Below are 14,613 nucleotides of genomic sequence, written 5' to 3' on the forward strand. Positions count from 1 at the left end.
TAAATGCCTTTATTTATTGCGTCATTGCGTGCATCTTTTTTATTCTTAGTAACGCGTTTTAGGTATTGTAAAGTCGAAGACCAATAGCAAGCCGCTGATTTTGATCATCGTTGCAACTTTTTTTGCTATGTTTTTCCGTTTCTGTGGTCAAATACTCAATTGCAAGTGGTTACATACATATTATTATTAAGAAAAATGTGGCAATTGTTGAATTTTATAATGTTAGAGACAATCTTATTTCAAGATTTGTGATTATTTGCCAGCTATTCTAGAATAATCTACTGCGCACTCCGTTTTTCCACAAAAAAAAGACAGAGAAAATATTAAAATAAACCTTTTGTCACAAAGTTAGGAAGAGTACTTTACAAGCGATTGGGTGGGCCTTGTTGTGGGCCGAGCCCAGGCTTTTCACAGTATATTTTAGCTTAGTTCTATATATACAGGAATTTTCACCAATTTTGGGTATATCAACATTGTATTATTTGTATGTTAATTTCAAAAGCTCATTTGTATTGTAAATTCTTATGATCTGTAAACCGCTATTTGAACTTACAGAAATTGAAAATTCGTTTGTTGCAGACTTTCAGTATAAACTTTTAGTGAAACTACAAAGTTAAAATTTTTATAATGCAAGTGATTATTTCATATAAAAGTAGGTTATTTCTTAAAAAAAATAGCTTCCGATTTTTTAGTACTCCATAAACCATAAGATAAATGAATACTGAATACGTATATTATTATAAGAAAATTGGGCTTGACATTGGGCTTCTAGAGAATTGAGGAGGGCCTTAATAAATCATTCGGGTATAGGACCAGCTGCATCGGCCCATCCAACGGAAAACTTTTAATTGGAGCCATTTTTCAATAATATATCACGATTGCTTAGTTTCGCCATCGAAATATCCATATAGATAAGCATAGATAATGTATAGTATAGAAATTATTGTGGATTGTATATGGCCTTGTTAGTAATTCCAAATATATGTTAAATAGCATTATTTGTTACCATCACTCTTATTTAATCCTCATTTAGTATAATTTATTTTGTTTTATTCATTTAATTTGGTCTTGATCTTAAAATTTAATAAATTGCATATAAATCAAAACCGGATTTACTTTTTATTAATTTATTTAAAGTAAGCTGTAGAACTAATGATGTCAATAATAAATTATTGTATATAAATATCGTAGACTAAGCGAGAGTAGTGTTTACAGTTAGTATGAAGATAATATAACATGAACAAAATGAATTATGATTTTTAAGTAATTTGCATAATTGATTATGATAATGATAATTTGGGAGAGTCCATAAAATAAAATAAATAATAGAAACTAAATAATTTGTCATTTCCATTTCCTCGTTTTACAACCGAAATTGCCGTTCCAACACACGTGTATAAAACTGAAATCCATCCATGCATTTCCCATCGCTCTCTGCATTCATCCATCTGCTTTTATTTATACCATTTCCACTTCTAGAGAGAGAGAGAGAAATAAAATTGGTAAGAATGTTGAGTATATTCAGGAACGGCGTGATTGATCCACCGCGCGAGCTACACAGCCCAGCGCCAACGGCATCCTCCGTGAGATCCAAGACTCCAGATGACACTCTAAAGGATTTCATAGATTCAAACCCCAAAAACGGTTACTCCGTTCAATTCGTAGACAAGGCCGCCCTAGCACACGCCTCACCTCAATTTACCCGCTATCGAAGGTAGAATCGGCTTACGATTGATTGAATTTGGTTTGTTGATTTTTGAATTTTGAAATGTGACGATGATCGCAGTTTGTTCTCGGGGGTGGATGACGTGTACTGCATTTTCATGGGGGATCTGAAGAACCTGTGCCTGCTGAACAAGCAGTACGGACTGACAAAGTGTGCAAATGAGGCGCTGTTTGTGATCGAGGCGTACCGGACTCTCCGCGACCGCAGCCCCATGCCGGCGCATCAGGTCCTCAAGGAGCTCGAAGGCAGCTTCGCTTTTGTCATCTACGACCACAAATATGGCACTGTCTTCGCTGCTCTTGTAAGCCAATTTCTCATAATCGTCTTGTTCAATTGATTTTACGAATTGGTGTATTGTTTAAATTTTCAAATGTAGGGTGGTGATAAGGCGTTGAATTTGTTTTGGGGCGTTTCATCTGATGGATCGGTGATGATATCGGATAATGTTGGCCTTATAAAAGCAAGCTGCAGAAAATCGTATGCTCCATTTCCACCTGGTATGTATGTATGTATGTATGCATGTGTGTTGATTAATCAAATCTAGGATTAATTAGTAAATTGGTTAGTAAGGTGAGAAAATGGAAATTGGAAAATGCAGGATGCTTGTACCATAGCGATAAAGGATTGATAAGCTTCGAGCATCCGATGCATAAGATGAAGGCGATGCCGAGAATCGACAGCGAAGGCGCAATGTGCGGATCGTATTTCGCTGTGGATGCATATTCTAAGGTTAACAGCATGCCCCGCGTTGGCAGTTCTGCTAACTGGGCAACCTGGGGCTGATCCTTTCAATCCTCATCATCATTCTTTTCAACTCAGCACACATAATTTATTCTTTTTTTCATTTATTTACTTTTTCTTTTTTAATAATTAGTATCTTTGATTATTAATCCCCTGTTGTCGGAACCTAAATTTGGGTTTTTGGTTCTATTTTTATTACTATTACAATTATTTATTATTAAATTTTATTACTGAACCACAGAATCACACATAGAGGTCATTTTTAGACAATATGAATGTTATTCTTAGCTTATTTTATGTCATGATAGTAAGCATGACCTAAAATGACATTAGTATTTTTCAAATTCGGATTTTATAAAATGATCTAAAACAAACTAACCTTACAATGACCTAAAACAAACTAACCATGATGGGTTCAACAGTTCGGTCTTTAAAATTAATTCGACATTAATTATAACTCTATTATTACAAATGTTATAATTACAATTGTAAAAATGGTGTTAGCTCTAGACTTTGTTTGTGGAGTAGTTGTTATGACATTATTATTATTAGTATTAGTGTTGTTGATTTAAGAATAGGATGGCTGATTATCACAAAACCAGAGATAAAAATTAATGCTAAAATCTTGTTCACAAAAATGATTTGAAAAGAGATTACAATTGTATCCTACATTATATACAGAAAAATGTGAAGAAAGCCACAACCAGATTTTCTACACTGAAAGAGAGGTGGTTGTTTATCTAGACGACCAGAACCCATGTTCCGCCGCACATTGGGCAGCCGTATGCCCAGCGGCTGATCCACCAGATTTCTTTCTCGTTCTGATTAGAGGGAGTAGCAGCCGAACCGAATGCACATGTCTGCCGCAAGCATCTTATGCACTGCAACCAAATTGGATATTCAAAAAACAACAGACGAAGTATCACACAAGAAACCAAGCTCCGTGATAAATGAATAACCTACCTTGTACCAAGTTCCTTCAAGCCCTGTTTTCCAGACAGCAGTTACAACATCTCTCCGCGATCCCATGATACCGTAGTATGCTCCAAGGCCCACTGAGGTATTCAATCCAAAAGCTGCATCTCTTTCTGACATCCTACGCTTTCTTGGCCACAGGGTGTGAGTTCCATTATGAGCATCTACATTTTCAGACGAGCTGCTGTATTTGGTGCCCTCATCTGATACACTCGTGCCATCTCGATCTGACCAGGGTCCTCCAAACATATTCCTCTTGTGCCATTCTTCAGCTGGGGGGTGGAGTTCCAACTCACGAAGAAGCAGACCTGCAGCATCTGCACCTCTAGGCCGGGGCATATTCTGCAGTACAGCATAAGTGGAAGACCATTAGATCAGTGATTAATATCCCTTTTAAGCCCAATTATTGGTTTAAACTTTAAAGTGCTCGGGCTACAGCACCACAGACAACAAGTATAACTTCATCTACCATAATGTACCTGCATATGAGGGCCAAGTGATGCTTCAACAACCTCTGGTAGAACTGTGTAGTTACCATCAATGTAATGAAGGCGGACCTGGATGTTGCTGCTCCCCACCTGTGAAAGCGGCAGTTGATGTTGCAATCCTGATGTCCTTCGACAGAGATCCATAAGTATAAGGAAAAGGACTTTCACCTGCATGGATATCATATAAACCGAAGATATAAACAAAGCAACTCAGGGTAAATTGCAAGCAAAATTATCAAAGAGAGTTACTCCATGTGTCATCCCAATGAGTAAATAAGGAATACTACTTTAGTAATAATATTACTTGCTTCTGGTAACAAACGTCTTTTATCAAATAATGGAAGTATTAAATGCAAGTAGCAAGTAAAGCCGTAAAGGTTTAGGATGATGATGTCATGCTACATTTATAGTATATTAAGAAGTCCAGATTCAAAAAGATAATTGATTTAAAACAGCTCATACAAAACTGAGGAATTTCTAGTTCATTTCCCTATCTTGAAAATAAATTGTTGCGACAACTTACCTCCTCAAACGTATATCCTTGACCAGCATTACCAGAACCTAATCTTGACCGGCTAGTTGGACCTTCTTCGGGTGCCTTCACACCATTTCCTACCTGCCCAGTCCTTGGCTGTGTTTCTTCTGGTCTGATAGCAGTTGATGCAGGTTTTACAGTTATTGAGTTGGTTTCTTCTGATTTGCTTAAAATACCAATCTGAGGCTTTTGGGCCGACGAATCGTTATTTCTTTGAGCAGCTCCAATAAAGCGGGGAAGTTGTGTTCGCCGAAAGAAAAAACAGAATAGCAGAAGTTGGCATAATCGATGAAGGAAATGGCAGTCTCCAATGAGCCGAACAGCTGGAGTTCCTGGAAATGTTCCTGTGTTGATACTTATTGGCATAAATGTTGAAGGGCCACTTATGGGGTTTGGAGCTGTGCTTGGAACAGCGGTATCACTTGTACTACTGATCTTTGCAATAGCACCTTGTACCCAGGCTTGCATCTGAGTACTACCTGTGGAGCTTGTGGTTCCACCTTGTGAAGCTGAAGATGAGGTACACAAGGATGTTCAAAGGTAAGGAAAACATAAAAGACGAGAACACCCACTTATAGCTCAAGCTGAGGGGAGTAAAATTCTTTTGTGCAGACAAGAATCTTGTAACCATATCTAGGACTAACATTGTATACTCACCCTGAGTTGTTGCAGGAGCAGTAGTACTTTGCGTAGGGCTCGTCACCAAATTACGACTCCCACCTGTACCTGAGGTAGCGGCATGACTTGCCAGTGTACGACAGAAGCTTGCATAACGTCGTAAACGGGTAATGAAGTGTGAAGCCAAATCAAGGACCGCATCAACATAAGCCTGAATCATCACACAGTTACTAAGGTTGGCACTATTAATGAAACACCAAAACATATACATGTCCAGTGCACACCCGGTATGCAAGAAATATCAAAATATCAAAAAGATAAGGCAAGACAAACCTGGATACTCAGAACAAGCGCTGGATCAACAGCCATCGCATCAGCATCAATATTAGATAATGTCTCACCAGATGCTTGCCAAGGTTCTTGCACCAGAGCAGAAGGATTTATTAAAGCTGATTCAATTCCTTTACCGAGCATGTCCAACAACAACCTCGCTTGCATGTCAAGGACCATGGCTCTTACCTCTTGAGCACTCGTGCCTTCAAGAAGCCTACATTTTATTCTGTCCAAACTCTGCACTTCCATATAAATATTCTGTAAGTTTCAAAATCATGTCTCCAGATGTGTCATACAAAGATTTACACTCACAGCTTTCTATCATATAATCAAAACTAGAAATTGGAAATGAGCACCAACTAACATACAGGTCCATACTGCTGCCTGTGTTGAGTTGAGGGAAGGGAGTGGAAGTCAGCATCCAGTACAGCAATGACACTGTTCAGCGATACTGGAATGTAAAGTGTACACAAATCAGCAATAGCAAAACCATATTTGAACATAAAATATCCAACAAAGGTGCACTTCTCGTTTACTCACTCCAGTTATTCTTGCCCTATTCATATTAGTAGGAGGGTGTTTGCTTTAAGTGATAGGTTGCATATATAAGCTATCATTCAAAAGTAAAAGCCCCCTATGGGGATGTTCGATTCAAATTCTGCAATGACAATTAAAATAGGTCTGATACACAACGGAAATTAAAACAAATTTTCGTTCTCCCTTTTTATTTTGGTTTTTTGGGGCTGAGTGCAAAATGACTAGTTCTATTCCAGACCCACACGCTTATCAGTTCATTGAACATGCCAAAATTTGCAGCATCCTACCACTGAAACATGATTACATGACAATGCTTTTGTTCCACTATCATCCTATGGTGCTGCCGTATACTTGGACAGTATAACTTTGCATCCTGAATAGAGGAAACTAAGCTCTCTTACCAATGCCATCCTCTGCAGCACTCTGTGTGCAGCCAACTGCATCCCACCAATCAACTCCTACCAAAAGACTCCACCAAAACCTACACAGGCATGAAGTCAAAAGATTCAGAGTTGTGACATGCAGAATTACAAAACCAATTCGCACTCAATATAATACAGGCAGAGTCAAAATATATCAGCCTATGTAGGATTATGCTCAACAGAACAACCTTTCAACTATCTACTCAACATACCTCTCAGCAATAGCTCGCTCCCACATTGCAGAGTTGGCTTTTGCTTGACTACTAGGAACAGGAGGAAGCACTCGTATAATTTTCAATATAGTACAATCCTTGCTACCATCATGCCAAACAGATGCTGAACAGCAACTGGTAGAAGAGAATGCAGGAGCAGCAATGGCGGAGCCAACATTAATCTGGTAGCTATCAACAGCTGCGAGGTTTGCACCAGAGAAAACATGAACCCCACCTTGAAGAAAAGAAACAGCAATCTCACCACCATGAGCAGAGTACACTATCCGAGCAAGCGTTCTTATATCACTAGGCAGATCAAAAGGATCAAAACTGACTCTTTTCTCAAGACCAGATTCAGGAGTTACTTTTCCATCACGGATAGGGGGTATGGCCACTCCTCCAGGACATTTGAACTCACTAGGTGCTGGTATGCATTTATTCACTTTACTCACCCAAACTGTTTGCTTAGGTGCCTGGCCACCAAAATTAGAGCTAGGATTCCCAAAAATCTGATGGATCACTACATTCTCTACAGATGATTCCCAACGTTGAACTCTCCAGCCATTGACAGAAGGACCTTCATCAGGATCATAGGGGGACATGTACTGCCCTGCACAGAGACTCAAAGCCATTACATTTTTATAAACAGTTAAACACACAACAACCTGACAAATGATTTCCACCACTACAGTAAAAATGTCAAAAAGGTGTTCTGTCACTCTCAAATGCATTCTCTTTTCTTGTATTCTGATGCTAATGTAGAGGTGACCAGGGCACAGACCCTCTCATCCCTGAAGAATGTCGTTATAGAAAGAAGCATGCATATGAATAATGAATAATGAATAATGTTACTCAAAGTAAGTGGATGTAACAAGCATAAATCAGTCTATATGTAGGCCCGTAGCTGATGAGAATTCAAGCAAAAATGTAAAGGCAAAAAAGATGCGGGCCTGCTAGTATCCAAGTAAATACCTTCAACTATCACAACAGAGATTACAGAACCACCACATGTTGGATCGAAGGCAACTGCAGTGACACCAGAACCCCAAGTTGTTGTAGCTGCCGACTGAGCAGCAGCTTCAGGGCTGACATATGCAGAAAAGTTGGAAACAGGAGAACAATGAAGTATTATCACATCACTGTAATCCTGTTCTGTCTTTTTAACACCTTGCTTTGCTTCTAATAACAAATATTCCTGCCAGCTAAACAGATATGCAGCCAGAGGGGCAAAACCATCCCAGGAAGGAGGATTGAGTGAGGGGGGAACTTCACTGTTCACACTTGTTTTGGGAATAGCTTGGAAACCATTTCCAGGGCCAGGTGTTACTTCCCAAACAACAACAGTTGATGGGTTTACTATGGGGACTCCAGCCACATGCAATGCTCCAGAATCTGTAACAATAGCATCAGCAGCCATGATTCCACTAGGTCCAGCTCCCAAAAGCCCTTTACTGGTGCAAAACCACTTGGAAGGAGCACCACTCTGATTGGGTGGCCATTGGGACCAATGTAGCTGAACAGAGCCCGAAGAGAAAACAGAGCAAACACAAAGAAAATTTGGCCAACCAGCTGTCACCAGATGTAAAGAAAATTGCTCAGATGTCATTCTAGAAACAAGATTGATCAAGGAATATTTCTCATGGTTAACTATACTTGGCTAATGGATTACACTAGACAGTTCGAATCAAGATGAGTAATCTCCAATTGCTGTTATTTCTTAATAAGGGTCAAATGAATGTTACTTCCTCATCATTTTCCTTACTACATGCAGCAGACCAAAGATTAGAAATTCAGAATTACTCATTAAGGACCCTTACAGATTAGAATAAATGGGTTGTCTGAAAATTGTTGTAAATATAATGTCAGAAGCTACTTTCAGTTAAATATAGATTATAGAGTAATTATGAAACAGCAAAGAAGAGTATCTGAATATATAAATTTAGCTATCTATATCATGCAAAGATGCCAAGATCACAAAATGATGTACAAAAAATAATAACAGAGTGATATACACCAAAGAAAACAATGCGGAAAAAATAAAAGATGAACCTGGAGCATGTGGTTGCTGCGAAAGGAATTTCTCCTCAAATGTAGACTTGGTGGAACCACTAGATCTAGCTGAGAGTCTCCTATACTAGTTTTGCAACAAACAAAGGTTAGCATGAGTCATAAAATATTTCCTGAATTGTCTCCATATTTAAGATGATCAAAGATATACATACAGGAGAAGCTCCTGAGAGCCACTTTGTAACAACTGCAATATCCTGGCGCCATTCATATTCAAGCTGCCAGCAACTAGCTTCTTTTACAAGATTTGCTGGTCCCTGAACCAAGAGCACCAAACCAAAAGGATTGTAATCCAGATGAGTCAGAAAAGATATTTTTTTCTAAGGATCTATGGGAGATGATAACTGCTCCGAGCACAATGCATTGTCACTCACAATCCAATTCTATAACTATGACAAAGGCTACTAATTTTCAAGCAGACTCAAGAATTGTATACCTGAGAAGGCTGCGTCCAAATGGTTATCCGTCCATGGAAATTAGCTATGAGCAGTGCACGTGGACATGAAGTAGGCGACCACTCAATGAACTGAACAGAGTCGCGAGGCGAATCTGTCAAAAAAACACAAACCAACCATCTAGTTGGAAGTTGGAACTTGGAATACAGTGCAATAGCATCCCTTTCAAATAAACAGTAGGATACCAATTTGTTTTAATAAGCATTATCTACGTCCTCTTGAAACTCTCGCTATTATAAAGATGAATACCACTCAAACAAAAAAAGTACAGAAAAAGAAAGAAGCATCATATTGGTGCAAAATGAAGATGAGTTTTCAACCATGCATCAAAATTGTAATAAAAATGCCAAGTCGGAGACTATACCTGCAATGACATTGAAAACTGTACATTCAGTAGGTCGCTCAGGTATGACTATATGTATAGGGATCCAAAATGGAGGATTTGCAGTTGAACTACAAAGTTAAATATAATGAATAATACGTCAGCACAAAGCATACGCATTCCAACTATCAACAGTTACAAACTTGTTTACGAGTCAACATTGTGGGTCATATTATCTAGTCTAGAAGCATATATCGAGCAGAGAACAGCCATTTATACAAAACGGGGAGAGAGAAGACACAATGATTAATTATGTTACTAATTGAGTAACATATTCTGGATAGATAACATTGTCCAGTAGATGTTTAAACTAGCCACAGAAAAATGCAATATCAAATTGATTAAAATTTATTTTTACAGCATGATTGCCAGCTATGGGCTTTTCGCTCGTCGTCCGCCCAACCAACCGACGTTTCCCAACACGCATCACAATTCACAACCACCACCACACGCCGCCCAACACTACTGAACAGAACGCAGTCACCTTGCACACCGCGGAACAACCACCTGAGCATCCAGCCACACCTACTCCACCATTCTGCCACGCAACCGATGATGGAACCTTCCTTTACAGTTCTTAAAACTCATGCTGGTTCGAAGTGAGACAAACTTTGGGGGTGGAGGGAGTACAATTTTGAACTATTAGCGAGCCTCTTAGGGGGGGGGGGGTCCTCACTCTTCGCCCTGAGTTTTTGTCTTATCGCCCAGTGCGCCACGCGCCCCTAACAACACTTCTAAGAACTAGACTTCTATAAAGTTGCAAATAGGCAACTCTAGACTCAACCAATTGAGTCTTACAATTCCAATTACCTAACATGGTCTCAAGTTAGCTATAGTCCCCTTTTGGATGTACCTAAATTGCGGTTGCAAGCCAAAAGCATAGCCTCCAATCGATCACTAACTAAACTCCCAAAAGCACCAAGTATCTAAATTACAATTACCCTCTCAACCTCTCAGTTTATTGAAACTCTGTTCTCTATGTTCCTATTCTACAGTCGAACCCCATCCCTCAAATCTTGGCTCAGCAAATAGACATGCTCGTGTGGTGATCAACCATTCAAAAACACAATATAGCCAAGAGCATGAAGTAAAGAAACCAAACAAAGCAATAAATCAAAACACAAACTAATCCTTTACATGTCCAGTTAGTCTCCTACGAGTAAGATGCATACAAAGAAGGTGCAAAATATTATGGCATGACCTCGGAATTCTTGCACAGGTTTCTGATGCACAAGCTATGCAATTCAACTTCCCACACCAAGCAATAACACTGCAAGATAACCAGCACAAATATCAAATAAGACAGAGAAAGGGAAATTATTTGAGATGCAAAACACGGTTTTAGAAGAAAGCACCAAAATCATCCACAGAAAAAGGACCAATCATCCACACACGCCCTCACAAAAAGAAGAGTGGGAGAAAAAAAGTGAATAACAAACATAAGAACTATAGTCCAACAAAGCTAATTACACGGACTGAGAATGGCTACAACCAGTAATTTACCAAAATTAATCTCAAAAACACACCTAAAGGTTCGGCAGAGCTCTGGAACGCTCATCTTATGCAGCAAATTCGACTTGGGCTGCTTAAGCTTGATTTGAAAAACGGTGGCTGGGGTGGCGGAATCCTCATCCACAGAATCGTCAGTGGAGTTGGCAGTCGCAGCTACTGGAAGGTCCTTGTCCGTCATCACCACGTCCTCCTCCGCCCCTGCGGCGGCAGCGTCTGCTTTGTCGGAAGAGGCAGATCCAGGAGAAGATGGTTGGGGGTCGGATTCGTTAGTGGCAGTGGGAGCTGATGGTGGAGGTGGGTCCGGTGGGGGTTGCTTGGAATTGGTGGTGTTATTCATTTAGAAAGAACACCAATTGACCAAAAACCCTAATATATAAAAGGTGGAGAGAGAGAGAGAGAGAGAGTGAAAGGGGAGGTGAGAAAGTCACAATTGAAGGCGACAGGAATGACTGTAGTGAGGGAGAGGGAAAGGGGTGGACGGGATGATTGGATTTGAGGGTTAAGGGGAAGACAAGTGAGCAGATCCCAGGTGATTGTGTTTCTTCCTGTTTTAGCTCTTTCTTTTTCTTTGCTTACCTTTTTCTCAGTTATTAAAGCATCCACACTGGGATGGATATCCCGGCGGACATCCCGACGGACTTTCCAAAAACACATTCTGCCACGTCATAAGGATCTCCCACTGCACTGCGACGTCATAAGGACCTCCCACTGCATAATGAAGGACAAGGACATTCCGACGGACATCCACAATAATAAAAATTCACAAATTCACCAAATTAAACAATTTACGAAATTAAAATTTCGACACGAATACGGACGGAGATATTACAATGATAATTTCATTAAATAAAAAAATAAAAAAGTACATTTCAACAAAAAAAATACTAAACAAATTACATTGTAAATATCAACGACGACTCATCCGCGTCCATAGCTCTTCAATTATATCGTTCTGGAGTCGAATACGGGCTTGTCGTTGGCGCATGTCGGCAAATGCAAGTCCGTATATATAGAGTTTTTTTTAAATAAAAAATAAAAATCGGGACGTCCGTCGGGAACCCGCAATGGCGGACGTCACTACGGACGTCGTAGGAAATCCGCGAAACTCCGGTGTCCACAACCGATGCTCGCGTCCGTTGGTTGCTCGCCTCATGGCTGATGTCCCGCGCGGACGTCCGCCGGGACGCCACTCTTAAGTCTCTTGTCCACTTCTCCCTTAGGGTGTCCACTATGGGGTGCCCGCGGCTATAGCCGCGGGTTGGGGCGAAGGGCGGGCGGACTATAGTGGAGAGGTTGTCCGCCCAAGGGGCGGACACCGAAATGGGGGCGGTAGGGGGCGGACGGGCTTCAGCCGACTCCGGGGCGAGGACGCGACGAAATGGGGGCGGACGCGGCTATAGGCGCGGCGCCTATAGTGGCGGCACCGACCGCCGCGGCTATAGCCGATTTAAATTTTTTTTTTTTCATTTCAATTCACCTATAAATACACCTCACTCCATTCATTATTTTCACACCATTCCAACTCTACATCTATAAAAATTTCTCTCACTACAATTTGGGGTCGGAAATGAACAATTTATGGAGAGACAGCTGGAATGCTCTGATTCAACAGGTGCAACACCAGGCCGCCCAGGAGGAAGCGGCCCGTTTGGCGGAGGAGGCGGAGAATGCGGAGGATGCGGTCCCTCGTGCCATTACTCATCGGCGGACAATCCCACGAGACCACATCGTTGCGCACCAGCGTCTAATGGATGATTACTTTGTGGATAACCTTCGTTATCCACCCGAGATGTTCCGCCGGAGATTCAGGATGTCGCGACGGCTGTTCAACTATATAGCGACGAATTTGGCGGAGTGTTACCGGTGCTTCACCCTCCGGCGTGATGCGGCTGGCCGGATCGGGCTGTCTACGCAACAGAAGTGCACCGCTGCAATCCGGCAGCTTGCCTACGCCGGACCAGCGGGCATGTTCGATGAATACCTACAGATGGGTGAGATGACTGGCCTCACGGTGCTTAGGCAGTTCTGTAAGGGGATCCGGGAAATTTTCGGTGGGGAGTTTCTACGGAAGCCCAACCCGGATGAGTGTCAGCGCCTACTGGATATGCACGGTTCGATGCACGGGTTCCCAGGAATGTTAGGAAGCATCGATTGCATGCATTGGGCGCCGGAAGAGGGCGCAAGTACAAGTCCTCCGCGCCGATCCAGATGGGCGTACCACGGAGCAATGAATATTTGATCCAACGCTTCGCTGATATGCGCAGGACCACATCACGTAACACACTGCAGGCCGATTTGATTGAAGAAGTGTGGGCACGTAGGGGAGGTGGTGGCGCAGTGTAAACATGTTAGTGATTTGTACTAGATTAAATGTAGCGTGTAATTTTAATTTTAACTTTAATTTAGTGTGTAATTTTAATTTTAATTTTAATTTTAATTTTAATTCTACTTCGTATAGTCGTGTTCTTCTAATTACGTATAGCCCGATAAATTTGTTCATAATTACTTGAAACATTATAAAATAAAAGTTTATTAGAATTTGGGGGCTATTGGAGGTGTCCACTATAGTGGCGGACACAAAATTTTGGGGCTATGGACAATAAAACTGAGGCTATGGATAAAAACTGGGGCGGGACTTTTGGGCGTGTCCGCCTTATAGTGGACACTCTTATATCTCTAGGCCAGTTTCAATGGAATGTTGCCTATCTAAGTTAGAGTTATATAGTTTAGGGTAAAAATAACACTTTTTTTGTATTATATTTTTGGGTAAAAATAACATTTCTTTTTTGTATATTACTCCGCTTGTCCATTGCTAAATGATTCGTATTTATTTTTGGGACATATCAGTGAATCATTTCATTTTTGGCATTTTCTTAATTACTTTTTCCATTCTACTTTGGACCTTTGCTAGTAATTAAATTGAATAACAATATCCAAGTACCACATCATATTATAATCTGTTACTACAATTGAATAATACTAAAACCCAGTTCAATCTCAAATTTACAAGTATTTCAAGTTTCCTTTTTAATTTAATTATTTTATGTGCCTATGATAGAAATCTGTTAACATCTGTTATTTAATTTAACTAGCACCAATTAATTTAAGTCTAGTATCTGACTCGAATTAATTAATACTATGATTTAGCACAAGGACGTTATATATCATTCAGGATTAAATTCCAATAGCTCGTGTTAACTTGGATAATAAAATATTTTATAAACACCTCTTTAGGATATTATCACATTGGAATCTCCTAATACACAATTCAGTACAATAATAATTATGTCATCGCTAGGCATTAATCAGTACTACTATCTAAGATATATGGGTTATGAAAACCTTACACTTTTTAATAACAAAACAGTGTATTGTTAATGTCCTATGCTCAAAGTTATACACGCAAAAATTAAGAAATAAATCATCGAGATATTGTCTTTTTACTGTATTAAATAGCAAAAACGATATATCTTGCTAGTAGATCCCTTAGATCATATTGGTATTATTACTTCTTTTTTTTTGTTAATAATTATTACGTTTTTTATAACAAGTAAAAATAAGTTTAAATATATCTTATATACAAGCAATTAGGGGTGTATTAGAGTGTCCA

The 14,613-nt window shown here is 40.0% G+C and overlaps 2 protein-coding genes across 3 annotated transcripts; one reads left to right on the forward strand and one right to left on the reverse strand.

Moving 5' to 3' along the window:
• Positions 1-1,470: 1,470 nt before the first annotated feature.
• Positions 1,471-2,694, forward strand: LOC121744110 (stem-specific protein TSJT1-like). Its single transcript, XM_042137549.1, has 4 exons — positions 1,471-1,714; positions 1,787-2,027; positions 2,103-2,223; positions 2,325-2,694. The coding sequence occupies exons 1-4, from the start codon at positions 1,509-1,511 to the stop codon at positions 2,507-2,509; spliced, it is 753 nt and encodes a 250-aa protein (XP_041993483.1). The 5' UTR covers positions 1,471-1,508; the 3' UTR covers positions 2,510-2,694.
• A 360-nt stretch (positions 2,695-3,054) lies between these two features.
• LOC121744440 (mediator of RNA polymerase II transcription subunit 16-like) lies at positions 3,055-11,551 on the reverse strand. Of its 2 annotated transcripts, XM_042137972.1 has the most exons (16): positions 11,018-11,551; positions 10,693-10,761; positions 9,474-9,562; positions 9,091-9,203; positions 8,810-8,911; positions 8,637-8,721; positions 7,560-8,156; positions 6,588-7,197; positions 6,355-6,434; positions 5,785-5,867; positions 5,417-5,653; positions 5,123-5,294; positions 4,454-4,974; positions 3,922-4,098; positions 3,431-3,784; positions 3,055-3,348 (listed from the first exon to the last, which is right to left on the reverse strand). In XM_042137972.1, the coding sequence occupies exons 1-16, from the start codon at positions 11,338-11,340 to the stop codon at positions 3,208-3,210; spliced, it is 3,753 nt and encodes a 1,250-aa protein (XP_041993906.1). In that variant the 5' UTR covers positions 11,341-11,551; the 3' UTR covers positions 3,055-3,207. The 2 variants fall into 2 exon arrangements, with proteins under 2 accessions (XP_041993906.1, XP_041993907.1); XM_042137973.1 differs by lacking the exons at positions 9,474-9,562; positions 10,693-10,761; positions 11,018-11,551 and having other exon boundaries at positions 8,637-8,716.
• Positions 11,552-14,613: the final 3,062 nt, after the last annotated feature.

The sequence above is a fragment of the Salvia splendens genome, chromosome 8 (genome assembly GCF_004379255.2).
Source record: "Salvia splendens isolate huo1 chromosome 8, SspV2, whole genome shotgun sequence".
NCBI lineage: Eukaryota > Viridiplantae > Streptophyta > Magnoliopsida > Lamiales > Lamiaceae > Salvia > Salvia splendens.